The sequence below is a fragment of the Lissotriton vulgaris genome, chromosome 2_1, assembly GCF_964263255.1.
Source record: "Lissotriton vulgaris chromosome 2_1, aLisVul1.2, whole genome shotgun sequence".
NCBI classification, from domain to species: domain Eukaryota; kingdom Metazoa; phylum Chordata; class Amphibia; order Caudata; family Salamandridae; genus Lissotriton; species Lissotriton vulgaris.
This window is the reverse complement of record NC_141687.1, coordinates 2,111,025,024-2,111,038,863: the sequence shown is the minus strand read 5'-3', so window position 1 is coordinate 2,111,038,863 and position 13,840 is coordinate 2,111,025,024. Positions and strand designations below refer to the sequence as shown.

At 48.2% G+C, this 13,840-nt stretch overlaps 1 protein-coding gene across 3 annotated transcripts in view; it reads right to left on the bottom strand.

Moving 5' to 3' along the window:
- The window catches only part of MYZAP (myocardial zonula adherens protein), a 464,263-nt gene that overhangs the window by 109,175 nt on the left and 341,248 nt on the right, over positions 1-13,840 (bottom strand). For all 3 annotated transcript variants that reach the window (XM_086958378.1, XM_086958376.1, XM_086958377.1), the window contains exon 11: positions 7,393-7,498. In XM_086958378.1, coding sequence (XP_086814504.1) covers positions 7,393-7,498 — 106 coding nt within the window. The remainder of the gene's footprint in view (positions 1-7,392; positions 7,499-13,840) is intronic.

Here is a 13,840-nt window from a genome sequence, read left to right as displayed (position 1 = left end):
ACTTACCTTTGGTAGCCAGCCTGTGGATTCCTCACCTTTTGAATACCCCCTGCGCCAGCAATCCACTGGAAATTCTTTCCTAGATCTCCCCCGTCGACGCAGACGTCACAGTAGACAGGCTCCGCTCGCTGCATCGTAGGATGTCATCAGAGCCACAAAAGGACCTAGTCGCGTACTGACGTCAGTTTCACCCATTTTTTCCGTGCCACCGAGGTAAACGGGCGGACAACACATTTTCAAATATATACACAGCATATCAAATATATACACATATGTAAAATCACAAATGCATAATCAATAAAGGCAAAGAGGAATAGAAAGGGAAAAGCATTTTCCATTATTAAAATATAAACAGGATAAAAATAAAATAATCTTTGGTAGAAACAGGTGGACAACAGGGAGGCGGCTGGGACCGTGAGGGATCCACAGGCAGATACTGTATCCACCAGAAAAAGCGTTACCGAAGGTAAGTAACTTGTTCTTCTGAAGGATACTCTGCCTGTGGATTCCTCACCTTTTGAATAGACTCCCAAAGCTATACCTCTCCCGGAGGAGGGTGTCCACCTGACTAGATCAAAAAATCTTGCAAAACAGAACCAGTAAAATAGCCAACCCTCCTTACCTCAGAGTCCAAGCAATAATGCTTTGCAAAGGTGTGGAGGGAGGCCCAAGTTGCTGCTTTACAGATATCAAGAACAGGAACACCTCTAGCCAAAGTAGAAGAAGGAGACTTAGCTCTGGTGGAATGAGCTCGGATACCTTCAGAAGGGTCCTTTTTGGCCAGGGCAAATCTTGGTGCACAAGATAATCCACCTGGAAAGAGTCCTCTTGTGCACAGTCCTCTTGTTCCTCCTTAGAAGGGTGAGGGGAGGATAGAAGGTGGGTAAAGTAATGGACTGTCCCATATGAAAAGGGGCAACCACCTTGGGAAGGAAAGCAGCCTTGGTCCTTAGAACCAACTAATCCACATGAATGGTCAGGAAAGGAGGTTTTGAAATAAGAGCCTGAAGCTCACTTACCCCTCCTAGCCGAGGTAATGGCAATCAAGAAAACCGTTTTAAAAGAAAGAAACCTCAACGGGCAAGAATGAAAAGGCTCAAATGGAGAACCCATTAAAAAAGTAAGAACTAGATTCAAATCCCACTGAGGCACAATGAAAGGTGTGGGAGGGAACTTATTTGTAAGGCCCTTAATGCACCTCATGACAATAGGGGACTTAAATAAAGACGACTGGCCCAGCAAACATAGAAAGGCAGACAAAGCTGACAAAAGAAAGGGAAAACTCCAAAATATTTGACAAATGGGCCTTTAGAGGATCAATGTCTCTCTCTCCGCACCACTTAACAAATCTGGACCATCTGGATGAGTAAACAGACTTAGTTGAGTGTCACCTGGATTATAAAATAACATCCACTATATCCGGCGGGAGAGAGAAGGCACTCAGATTGTCCCGTTCAATCTCCAGGCATGAAGGTGCAAGTTCCGGAGGTGGGGGTGTAGAACCTGCCCCTGCGACTGCAATAGGAGGTCTGCCCTGAGAGGCAGACGGAGCGGCGGGTACGATGAGAGGTGAAGTGGATATGCGTACCACACCCTTCTTGGCCAATCCGGTTCGATCAATATAACTTGCTGCCGTTCTTGGCAAATCTTCCTCAGAACCCGAGGAATCAAGGGTATGGGAGGAAACGAGCTGTGAGCTCCAATCTATCTGAAACGCATCCCCCAACGCTCCCTACATCGGACACTGGACACTGGAGACTGTAGAACAGCAGACAGTGCATGTTCTTGTGAGTGGCAAACCGGTCCAACCGAGGAGACCCCCACATCTGAAAGATGTGATGGACTGCCTCCGGATGAAGCTGCCACTCGTGATCGGCAGAGTAACGGCAACTGAGACTGTGCGCACCAACATTTAGCACACCGGGCAGATGATTTGCAAACACACAAATCTAATGGTTTTGAACCAGTCTCTTGATAGAGACGATACGACCCTACATCTCCCAGTTTGTTGATGTACCATATCACGGTAGAGTTGTCCTTCAGGATCTGAACTGACTAACCGCAAAGGGAAGGAAGGAATCCTTTAGTGCCAAACGTATCACCCGCAATTCCAGAGGTTGGTGTGAAGCAACCTTTCCTCTGGAGACTAAAGACCTTTGACCTCCAGATCCCCCAGATGAGCACACCACCCTAGAGTGGAGGCATCCGTGATCACTGTGGCAACCGGCGGAGGAGGCTGAAAGGGCTTTACTTGAGACAGGTTGCCCTGCACACTCAACCAGTCAGCTCCCGCTGCAGCTTCTCTGGAGATTCTGATGGACTCCCTGAGATCTCCATTGTGTTGATACCACTGCCTGTGGAGGCACCACTGGAGTGCCCTCATGTGCCAGCGTGCATGGTTGAATGCAGGAAGCTAACAGATAAAGTAGGCGAAGAACCTTCAGGACTGGAACAACCGCTCCATCGTGAAATAAAGGAATAATTTCCTGAATGTCGAGAATCCTCTGCGGAGGAGGGAAAGCTCGACATACAGTAGTGTCCAGTATTGCCCCTATGAACAGGCTGCGCTGAGAAGGCACTAGGTGAGATTTGGGTACATTTATTGAGAAACACAATTTGAAAAACAAATGGAGCGGTTACCTGCAAGTGGCGCGAAACCAAATCTGGAGACTCCACTTTGAGCAGCCAGTCATCCAGGTGGGGGAAAACAGGAATCCCTGACCTTCTGAGATGAGCCGCTACCACCACCATAACCTTTGTAAAGACTCGAGGTGCAGAAATAAGACCGAACAGAAGAACCGCAAACTTATAATGTTGCAACCCTACCGATGCGACTTCAGGATGGGAAGATGGAAATACGCATCCTGTAGATTGATGGACACCATCCAGTCTTCCTGTTGCAGCGTAAGAAGAATCTGAGCCATGGTCAACATTTTGAACTTCATTTTTCTGAGGTAAAGGTTCAAAATCCTAAGGTCCAAGATTGGTCTTTAGCGACCGTCCTTTTGGGGGATCAGGAAATACCGGAAGTAGCAACCCTTATACCTTTCCTGCTCCGGAACCACCTCTATCGCACCTTTCTGTAGCAAAGTGGTCCACTGAGCACCAACGAGGAGGAGGGTAAGGAGGAAGAAACTCCAAAAAGGGAAGATCGTACCCATTTTCTACAAGATTCAAGACCCAACGATCGAACATGATCAGTCCCCAATCTTGTAGAAAGTGGGACACCCGACCTCCAACCGGACCAACATGTTCTGAGATGGGGGATCTAGAACTGCTTACCTGTTGAACCAACGGTGGCGGGAGGAGAGGAAGAGGAAGAGGAAGAGGAGGAGGATTGTTGTTGAGCTGCTCCTCTGAGGCCTCTTTTATTCTTCCCTCTGCACAATTTCTACCAGAGATTCTGCTGTTGCAGACTCTGTTGAGATTGTTGGCGGCCACAAAAGGAAGCAGACCTCCCAAAATCCACGATACCTCTTGTAGCCGTATACCCAGAGACCTTGCAGTAGCCCTGCTGTCTTTAAAACGCTTAAAGGCTGAATCCGCCTTCGAACCAAAGAGTTTTGACCCATCAAAAGTCAAATCCAGCAAAGTTGCCTGAACATCAGAAGAGAAACCAGATGATCAAAGCCATGCCTTTCTCCTTGCAGCCACAGAAGACCCCATCACACAAGCTACAGAGTCAGCAGTGTCCATGCCCGACTCACCTGACGTGCCGCAGCCTGCGAATCAGAAAGGACTTCTAAGAAATCAGCACGATCTTCAGGCAACTTCAGAGCTAGTTGCACGACTGAGTCCATCAAAGCATGGATATATCTCCCAAGAAGGCAAGTTGCATTAGTGGATTTAAGAGAAATACTTGCAGAAGAGAACACTTTCCTTGCCGCTTGCTCCATCTTTTTAGAATCCCCATCACCAAGAATGGTAGGGAAAGAACCAGAAGACTGCTTCGAACAAGAAGCCTGGAAAACCAAACTTTCCTGCGTAGGATGGGATGATAAAAAAGCCAGATCTCCAGGAATGGGCCTGTACTTTCTTGAGATGGAACGAGAAACCGCAGGAGCTGACAAAGGCTTGTGCCACAACTCCAGTATTGGTTCCGTCAAAGCATCCGTAAAAGGAAGCAACGGTTCAGAAGTTGAAGATGCAGCATTAAGAATTTCTGTTAAAATATTAGATTTCACTTCAGCTGAAGAAAGCTGAAGACCAAGTAAATCAGCCGCCTTTCTATAAGCACATGATATGGAGCAATGTCTTGTACAATTCCTGCATTTGGAGATGGAAGATTATACTCAGGAGGAGTATCAAGGCCACTAGCCTCATGAAGGCCTTCAAACTCATCCATAGAATCAACAATCTCTCCTTCCTCCTGATTCTGTGCATATTCCTCCTCTTCAGGAATCCTCTGCACCTCTCTTCTAGAGCGTTGTCTTGGAATCAGCGTCAGCGGAGCCACACGCGGTGCCGGTGACGACATCAACAACGTCGACGGAGGAGCCTCAGCTTCGAACCTCGACATCGATCGAACTCGAGGTGGCACCGACTCAGCAGCTGAAGGAGACTGAGGAGCCGGAGTGGAGGACCTCGGTGCCTGTAAATGCCAAGCCAGAGTCGACGGCAAGAATGGCATGAAGGGTGCATGGGGATATAATTGAGGAATACCCAAGTTACAGGCCATAGGACCCACGGGGCCCGAAGGCGCACCGGATGGAGCAGAGGCCCTGGCACACATGCCAAACATTGCATTGAGAAAATGCGAAGAATCTGACCCAGGAGCAGGAATAGGAAGATATGGATACGTACCTTCCTGTAGAGGAGTCACTTGAAGTCGAACTGGAGGCTGCTTAGCAGGGGACGGCGCCCGCACAGGTGAAGCCACCCAGCTTGGAGAGGACTCCCTAGGCGCCGGAGACATCGTCAATGTGGGAGAGGTAGGAAAGAATTTCCCATGGAATACTGGCGCAGGGGGTATTCAAAAGGTGAGGGATCCATAGGCAGAAGTATCCATCAGAATCAGCATACTTATAATAGAGATGTCCAGAATGACATCTTACATTGAAGAGGTTTCCTGCAAAACACTAAAAGTGTCCTCTAACACACCCTACATATTAAGAAACCTGTTCGCCTGATCTCCGAGGTAGACAGAGTCATTCAAGGCTGGAAGGGCTGGAGAAAAAAATCTTTTATGCTCTTGTTAATAGTGTGAAGCATTTGGTACGCAAGATAAGGGTGGAAGGGCTGTACATCACTTAATAAGGTATAAAGACACACAGTATTGGCAAGCAGCCAGGCAGACCACAAAGCCAAACAAGACAGAACAGCTTATTCTGGGCTTAATTTGTTGAAAACAAATGCTGCTGCATTACAGGCTAACCGTTTTTTAAATTAGCAGATAGCTAGCTCACCTCCTCACAACAGACGTATTATCGGACTACTTTTAGCAGAGGGAGAACAAAAAAAGAAGTGTTTAAAAATCAAAGTTAATTTGGGGCACTAGGATCGGTGGAGCACCCCAAAGCACATTCAGGTCTGCTGACTTATAGCTCCCCAGGGGTCAGTCCTTACCCAAATGGTTTCACTGAAGGCTGCTAAAATAGATTAAAATATGTTGTATCCAGTGAGAAGTATAAAACAAGAGTGGACAGGCGCAAAACAACAACCAAGATATCAGACCCGTTCCCACCTTGTTCCTTGAAGCTCACCTCAATTTGATGGTGAGTTTCCTGTGAGTTCCTATCCAGGTAGCTAAACTCCCTTGAAGCTACCTCTCCATAGGAATATGGGAGGCAATGTGGGTGTGGAGAGGGATGATTTAATCTCTCACCCCAAACCAAGGCTCAACCTAAGCTCAGCTCCAGCATCCACCCAGCTCTATCTTGGCCGCCTGACTCCACTGAAACCAACTGCACCTGCAGCTCTTGTTTGGACATGGCTCCTCTGATATCTCTAACACTAACACTAACTTGGGCACCAGACTACACTGAAATCGCTTGCACCTGAATTTCCTGCTTGTGCATGGCTTCTCTGTTCTGCACCGATGAGTATAGAATAATTTAAGAAGGTTTTATGAACCTTATTTAACCTCCCATGGAGCTCTTGTTTCCAGCTGTTACTGCAGTGCAGATATCTTTGTGGGCTTCAGTTACAACTGGTAAGGAAATTGCTTTCCAAATGTTGGCTGTTGTGGGACCTTCTGTGTTTCCATTAAAGTACTGCTCATCTGAAGATGCATATGTACATATCAAATATGAACTCACTGTTGAATTATATGAATTCTAGACACTTGGCTACATTGTCAGCGAGAGAGTTCTGAGTTTCTACAGCATTTTTGTAGACCTTAATATTAGCTTTGAGGGGGATGGTAATATGTGGAATTGACCTAAAAGCACCGGTTGATAGAAATGGGGTAGTAGCATTACTACTCCTCAACCTCTCAGCAGTTTTCAGTACTGCACACAATGAACCACTAATAGCGAATTAAAAGAAAGTGGCACTGAAGTAAACCTGCTCAACAAATGAGACAGAAAAAGGCCACAAGAAACTCATTTTCAACATGTATAGCCACAGCAGAAACAATTGAAATTACACCAATCAAGCATCATAGGCACAAGTTCATAACAAAAGTAAAGCCATTCATGGTTCTAATGCACACTTTGTGATTCAAAAACAAACACATTCTTTTGGCCATCTATAAATTGTAAAATCATAATTTTCTATCCTGCATGACACCTGCACGTCACTTGTAAATGTGGTCTTGGTAGTATGTAACTGAACTACAGAATATGTGTTAATTATTTCTTCCTAGATGACAGTTTTGCTGGCCACTCAAACGCAATACTATGCAATACATTTCTACTTTCATTCTCAGAATAAATGGCACATTGTGTTATTCTATAAAAAAAATTCTATTTCAAAATAATGTAACAAAAGCTAGTAAAGAAATAGATTAACAAAACGTAAATAGTTTTACAGATTAGGATAATTTTTTCCTGGTTCTGCGGTGAGATCTCCAACAATACGTTCTTCAACTGAGATCTTGTAATACCACATAGAGACATAAGAGCATGAATTCCAAAGTATTTTGATCAGAGACCAAGCTCTGACTGCTACAATAAGGAGAGTCTGCTATTGTGTATACGTGATAGATAATTACATTAAAAGTGCTTATAGTAACTTTCTGAAAGAGTCGTTTCTTACATGGTTAGCTAGGTCAGGAATTTATATTGTCTGTTTTATCTTGTAAACGATTTCACCAGAAGAGTGGCAAGTAATTTTGAAAATAAACTGTGGATATGTATTTTCTTATCCACGCTTCTATCAAGGAGTAAATACCGAACAAAATAATACAGCTTTCAACTTGACATAGAATGTTTTCTTTTATTTAGATCTCACCTCTTCAACCATATATTTCACCTTCTTCTGCTGACAGTTGACCATGTCATCTAAGTGTTTAATTCTCTCTCTTAGGTTTTCTGCTGCTTCCTCTAGATGCTGCGATCTAATTAATGCAAGAATACAGAGGCAATCATATAATTTGACACATAGAAAGAAACATTCCAACAATCAAATTCTAGACATTTATTAATTAACATTATGAGTAAATTAGATATTATATGATGATCTGTAGATGCCTATATAAGCTCAGTATATGGTGATAATCAAGGCAGCCTGATTCCTAATATGTGGTTGAATCTTCCATCAAATCATCAGGACCGAGCAGCACTTTGACTGTGTGGGAGAAATGTTGCTAACATTAATCCAAAAGCGACTGGGACTGGATTCTCAATTGACAGCATCATTCCCAAGTTGACAGCAGGAGGGTGGGAGCACACTGCCTCACATCCCAGCACTCAATTTGCTAAAATGTATCAAGGTAAATGCACTTACTGCAGTACTAATCCATAAATTGTGCAGGGATGTGAGGCAGTGTGCTCCCACCCTCCTCCTGTTTGAAAAGGCTCCCTTGAACTACTGAGATGACGAGCTTATATTGTTGCACCTGCACCCGGTGAGTGGTGCAGACACCTGAGAAGACTTTGGGTAGCATTTCCAGCAACCCCAAAATGACTTGTTGCTCTCTACTGATGAAGGAATAAATCTTGAAACATGTGTCTAGAGTTACACAGGACAGACTGCACCAACAAAGGTGAAAAATTAAGGACAACGTATGAAATAAGTGTTATCATGCCATGCATTTACCATGATGCACTGTGGCAAATTGAGGGCTGGAGTATGAGGCAGTGTGCCCCCCCTTCTGTTTGAAAAGGCACACATGTGCTACTTAGGGGACTAGCTTGTGTTGATGCACCTGAGCCCAGTGATTGATACAGAGACCCGAGAAGGCTTGGGGAAGCATTTCAGCACCCCCACAACGACGTGTTGCTCTCTACTGATGAAGGAATGAATCCAGAAACATGTGCCTAGAGTTACACAGCACAGGCTGCACCAACAAGGGTGACAAATTAAAGACTTCGACTCAAGAGTGATGGTGCACTTCATTTACCATGATGCATTGGGGCAAACTGAGTGCTGGGATGTGAGGCTCCCATCCTTCTTCTCCAAGTTGGAAACAGACAGGACTCGCAGTGAGATGTTATGCTGGCAAACTTGATTTCCAGAAGGATTACCCCCATTTACTTAAGCTCAGAACTTCCGTTTAAGAAGCTAGAAGAATAGAATAGCATGTGGAGTGGTGACGGTCTACTCGAGCAACAAAGAATAATTCTATGCTTTCAATGTCACCACCTATATGTATAAATGCAAATTTGGTTTTGAGGTCTAGAGTAACGGAGGTTCGTACTGAAACCAGCTGTGGCTAAGACTATGAACACTGTATACATGGACTCTTCCTGAAGGTTGCGGAAAATGCAACAAAAATATATAATAATTAATATTTCAAATTTTCTGCTGCTTATCTACAATACCGAGCCATGGGCCTAAGAAGAAAGAATACAAAATGACAGTGTGTGTAATAATGTAAAGAGAGAAAGATTTCTGTTAAGAACCTAAAGGTCATAAATAGTGTTGTGAATAAGCCAATAGCACTTCTAAAAAGGATAGCTTTGATGCGAAGCCTTACTCTACTAAATATCTTCTCTTTCTACTTTGCAAACAGTCCAGCACAGTAAATACCAGTGCAGGTTTCTACAACATTTCCAATGGCAACGAAGCATAAACAAATGCTAACACAGAGCTATAGATCTATTTAAAACTTGACCTACTCATGTAGTAAGAGATTATCTTTTATGGTGGCTTAGCCAGCTGCAAGATGGCCGCACTTTAATTGGGCTCTGCCGGCCAAGCCTATAATCTGCAATCATCCTACAGACACCTGTGACGTATAATCCAGCTCCCCAAAATCTGCACTCACCTCGCCTCGGCGCCCCTGTTGATGCCATTATTGGCCTCCTGGGCTGCGATGGAGCCGTGCTGTGCCGTCTGACTTTTCCCACCGGGCCCCGCTGCTGGAGAGACACGGCCTACCTGCTCCGTTGCTGTGGCCTTCCATAACTGGGTAGCTGGTCTGGGGACTCCGCAAGATCCGGGTCTGCTGAAGCCGGTGAGTGTCCCTGCCGTTGGGGCTCCTTGCAGAGGGATTGGGGGCGCGCGAAACGCACCGTCTGGCCAGGGCCTTCTTGCGGCACGGGCGTCATTTCCCTGCTCCTTGGTGCCCGCTGTAACGGCCCATAGTTCCTGGGTCTGGCGACAGGGGTGGCGCATCCCCTGCGACTCCCCGCTGTGCATGGTCTTCTGCTGGCGATATCCCTGGCTTCCCTCCAGCGTTCTGCCTGATGTCCTCTGCCGCTCCTCAGCCTCCTCTGTCCTGCAGCCTGCTGAGACTCCTGGGCCTGGTCCCGGTCTTCACAGCTGCAACCTTATCGAGCTGCATGCTTCTGGATCCTCCTTGCTGCGGCTCCCTATCTGCTGGGCTGTGCGGGGGCCGTGCCATGCGGGCTCTCTGCTCCCCCTGATGGGCCCCCTTCCGTTCCAATTGCCTTCTTGAGTGGGCCCTCTGGCCTTGGACCCTCTAGTGCTGGACATTACAACGCCCTGCTCCCGACGCACTTTCGGCTGCCTGCTGTGCCCACCTGATAGCAGCATCTCAGCGCCCAGGGGTCATGCGGCGGTGTTGGGGGTTTGCAAGCCTTGCTGCGGGCCTTTTTACTTACCGCTGCTGCATGGTCACCCTGGCCTTTTCCTCACCAGTCGGCCCACTGCGTTGGCCCCGTGCCTGCTCGGTCGTGCCTGCCCAGTGTCGCCTACACTTGGACGTGACTGGGTCGCGCTGGGCTGCCCTTGTTCCCCGAGTCTCTAAATCACCCTCGTGGGCCTACCTCCCTCTTCACACCTCCTGGCTTGATGTCCTCAGTTGGAGCCCCTGAGCTTGTTGGGCACCTACTTCGGCTTTGTGAGCATCACGGCCTCAGAGTCTTTCCGCTGGGACTACGGTGCTCACCTCTGATTTCCTGCCCTGTCGCCAGGTTAGAGGTCCTACTTTGTTCCTGATCTTGCCACCTCTCCGCTGGTCTCCTGGGCCCAACGATCACCTGCCTCGGCCTGTCATCTCTGGGGGTGCTGTCTGTGTTGCCTCACTTTTCTAGAGTCTGGCCTGGCCCCCTCTTGCCTGCTCTCATCCCAGGACATCGCTGACGGACACTGGTCTCCAACTTTGAACTCTTCTGCTGCAGCACAGCTCAGCTGCCCCTGGGAGCGGTTGCCTTCTATTCGCGCCGTTGCCTCCCCTCTGCTGCACGATTGCGCTATTCACCTGTTGCTGCCGGCCATGGGCAGAACTGACCAAAACAGCCAAAGATCGCCTTCGGCCAGCACCGCCCGACGTGCCAGGAGGGCGCAACCTCTGATGGGGGGACCCCACTACCTTACTGGAGGTGCCCCAACACGTGAGGACGACCTCAATGCAATCATGTTGGACGTCAAATCTACGGTCACTGGCATAGCGGCCCAACTTGACCAGCTGTCAGACCGTCTGGACACAGTTAAGGCCAGAGTTGACTCACATGACGCCCGCCTTCTACATGTTGAATCCAGGGTCTCTGACGCCGAGGACGCTGCCTCTCAGGATAATCAAAAATTGCTACAGATGGACAAGGTGCTTGATCTCATTCAGAATAAAAATGAGGATTTGGAGGTGGTCTCCCAGAGGAGCAACCTCTGCATTACTGGAGTGCCCCAATCCTCCAATATTTCTCGAATGGAGGACTTTGTCGAGCAGCTCATCAGAGACCTCTTTGGTGACATCCTCTCTCCGGTATCATTGTCGAGCGGGCTCACCGCTCCTTCGGCCCACGTCCAGGCCCTGGTTTACCGGCTCGGCCCATCATTGCTAAAATCATGAACTTCAGGGATCGCGATGCAGCCAGGGAAAAGTGCGAAATTCGTCACCAGGGCATCTCCCTGTCTTTCTACCCAGACTACACTGCCGTGGTCCAGGCGGCTCGCCGGGAGTTCCTTCCGGCGAAGAGGATCCTGCAAAAACATGAGGTCTCCTACTCTCTGGCATATCCTTCCAAACTGCGTGTCCGGCAGGGCTCCAAACTACTCATCTTTCCAGGTCCCAAGCAGGCTCTTGCCTTTGCTAAGAAGTTGGACTGGTCTCATCGTTCTTCACCTGCCGAATCCTAGGCCTCCGTGGCGGACAACCTCAGTGATAATAACTGAAATGTTGCCTACTCCTATACGTCTGCTAATTTTATTCCACGTTGCCAACGTTCATGCTCCTAGCTAGCCCCTCAGGCTTCTGCAGCCTCCCTGGGCATATTATCCCTAAATCTGTGTTTTGGACTTGCTGTTATTTGTTATCTTTTCTTGTCTGTCTGCTATGACCTACGGCTTGGCAGCCCTATCTTCACGCGAGGGTTGTATGCTGGGCGACGCCATGCCTCCACGGGATGAATCCTATTTTGGACATTTACTTTCCCCTTCCCAAGTTGCGGTTCCCTGGGGTGTGGACGGGTGGTATCTTAGCCTGATTGGGGGGTTGGAGTGGGTGCGGGGGTGGGGGGCTTCTTGGGGATGGCTTCTCTGGGGCTTGTTGCCTCCCTCTGAGGCTATGTGGTTCTTTTTTGTACTGTTATGCACACTTGGTTTGTTTGTGACATTTCACTCCAACTATGCCATTGCACCATGTTGGATTAACGCCTGGTTTCCTCAATGCACCTTTGGCCCTTCAGCCTCAACATTGGCCCTTCAACCTCCACCATGGAGGCTGCGCTGTTTGCGTCAGCGCCCCTCTGCGGGGCTCCTGCTGCCATTTGGACCATGTTCCCTCATTGCGACTACATGGTGATTGCACTGATCTTCTCCTCCAAATATTCATGGCACCTCTTCTCGCATCTGCACAATACGTTCCCCTTCCTTACTGCAAATCCTTTTATTGGCTCTTCGACACAGCTTCTTGACTTACACTGTCCTCTGGACATGGAACGTCCGTGGTCTCAATGACCACCGAAATGCAAGCCTAGTCCATGCTCACCTCACTAGACATAAGGTAGACGTCTCTTTTTACAGGAGACCCATCTGTTGCCAGCCACCTCCTCGAGACTTCTGGCTCGACACTGGAGTGAGATTCACTCCTCCTTCTATTCAAATTACTCTCGAGGGTATCAATCCTGTTACACAAGGGGCTCCCTTGGCAGACTACCCAGGTGGTCACCGACCCCGGAGGGCGCTTTGTGCTCCCCCATGGCACCCTACAGGCCCAGCCCCAGACGCTCGCTGCACTGTATGGGCCCAATAGTGATGACCCTGATTTTTTTGCGTAAGTCTGGCGCCACATTTTGGCCCTCGGGCCCGCTGCGCTCCTCTGGGAGGTGACTTTAATGTAACACAGTGGAGAAGTGTGGCTCACGGTGTAGAGCAGGCAGACCCGGCAGCTGAGGTCAGACCCGGGACCAGGGTTCAATTCCCGACGCGGCAGGGTCTTGAGCTCAAATGTCCACGGACTTGATAATTCTCGCTTCGGTGCCTGCTCTAATCATGGGTTCTCACTCTGCAACTCTGGGCATTAAGCTTGCTTAATCTTCACAATGGCCCCCCTGCGGCGGGATGCCTGGCTTTCACCTTGGGGATGCCCTGTATTGGCTATCTCACAGGGAAAAAAAGCCAGGACGGGTTCTCAAGGCAAGCGCCGGGAAACCTCCGGGTAGCTGTGCGCTCAATAAATGCAATAATAATAATAATAATAATAATAATAATAATAATAATAATAATAATAACACTCTTCCCCCACCCTTGATCAGTCAGGCCCCCGCATCTCCCATCCAAGAGCCACTGCACTCCTCTGCTCCATTCTCGCGAATAACTCCTTATATGATGCATGGCGCCACACTCGCCCGATGCTCGCAAGGGCACCTGCGTCACCAGCTCCTGTGGCTGTTGGTCCCGTTTGCACCTTTGGATTACTACCCCGGATGCCCTTTCATGGCTTGCCTCCGTTGATCACACGGCACACACCCTCTCCGACCATGCTCCTGTCTGACTATGCCTCCGTCTCCCGCACTCCCCTTGCCCTGCTTTCTCCTGGTGGCTTCCTCCTAATGCGCTACACAACTCGGTCTTCTGTGACTAGATACAAACTGCGTTCACAAATTACTTCGATCCTAATGAGGGCTCTGTCGATTCTGCGTCCACGCTTTGGGAGGGTTTTAAAGTAGTCATCCGTGGGAAATGTATTTCCAAACAGTAGGGGGTCCTGCGCTCGATCCACGGTACTCTTAAACTACAACTGGAGATTAAGGATCTTGACTCTTCCCACTCCTGGGATCCCAATACCGAGATGCTTGCCCAGATTTGCGGGAAATGCACAGACTTTGTCGACGAG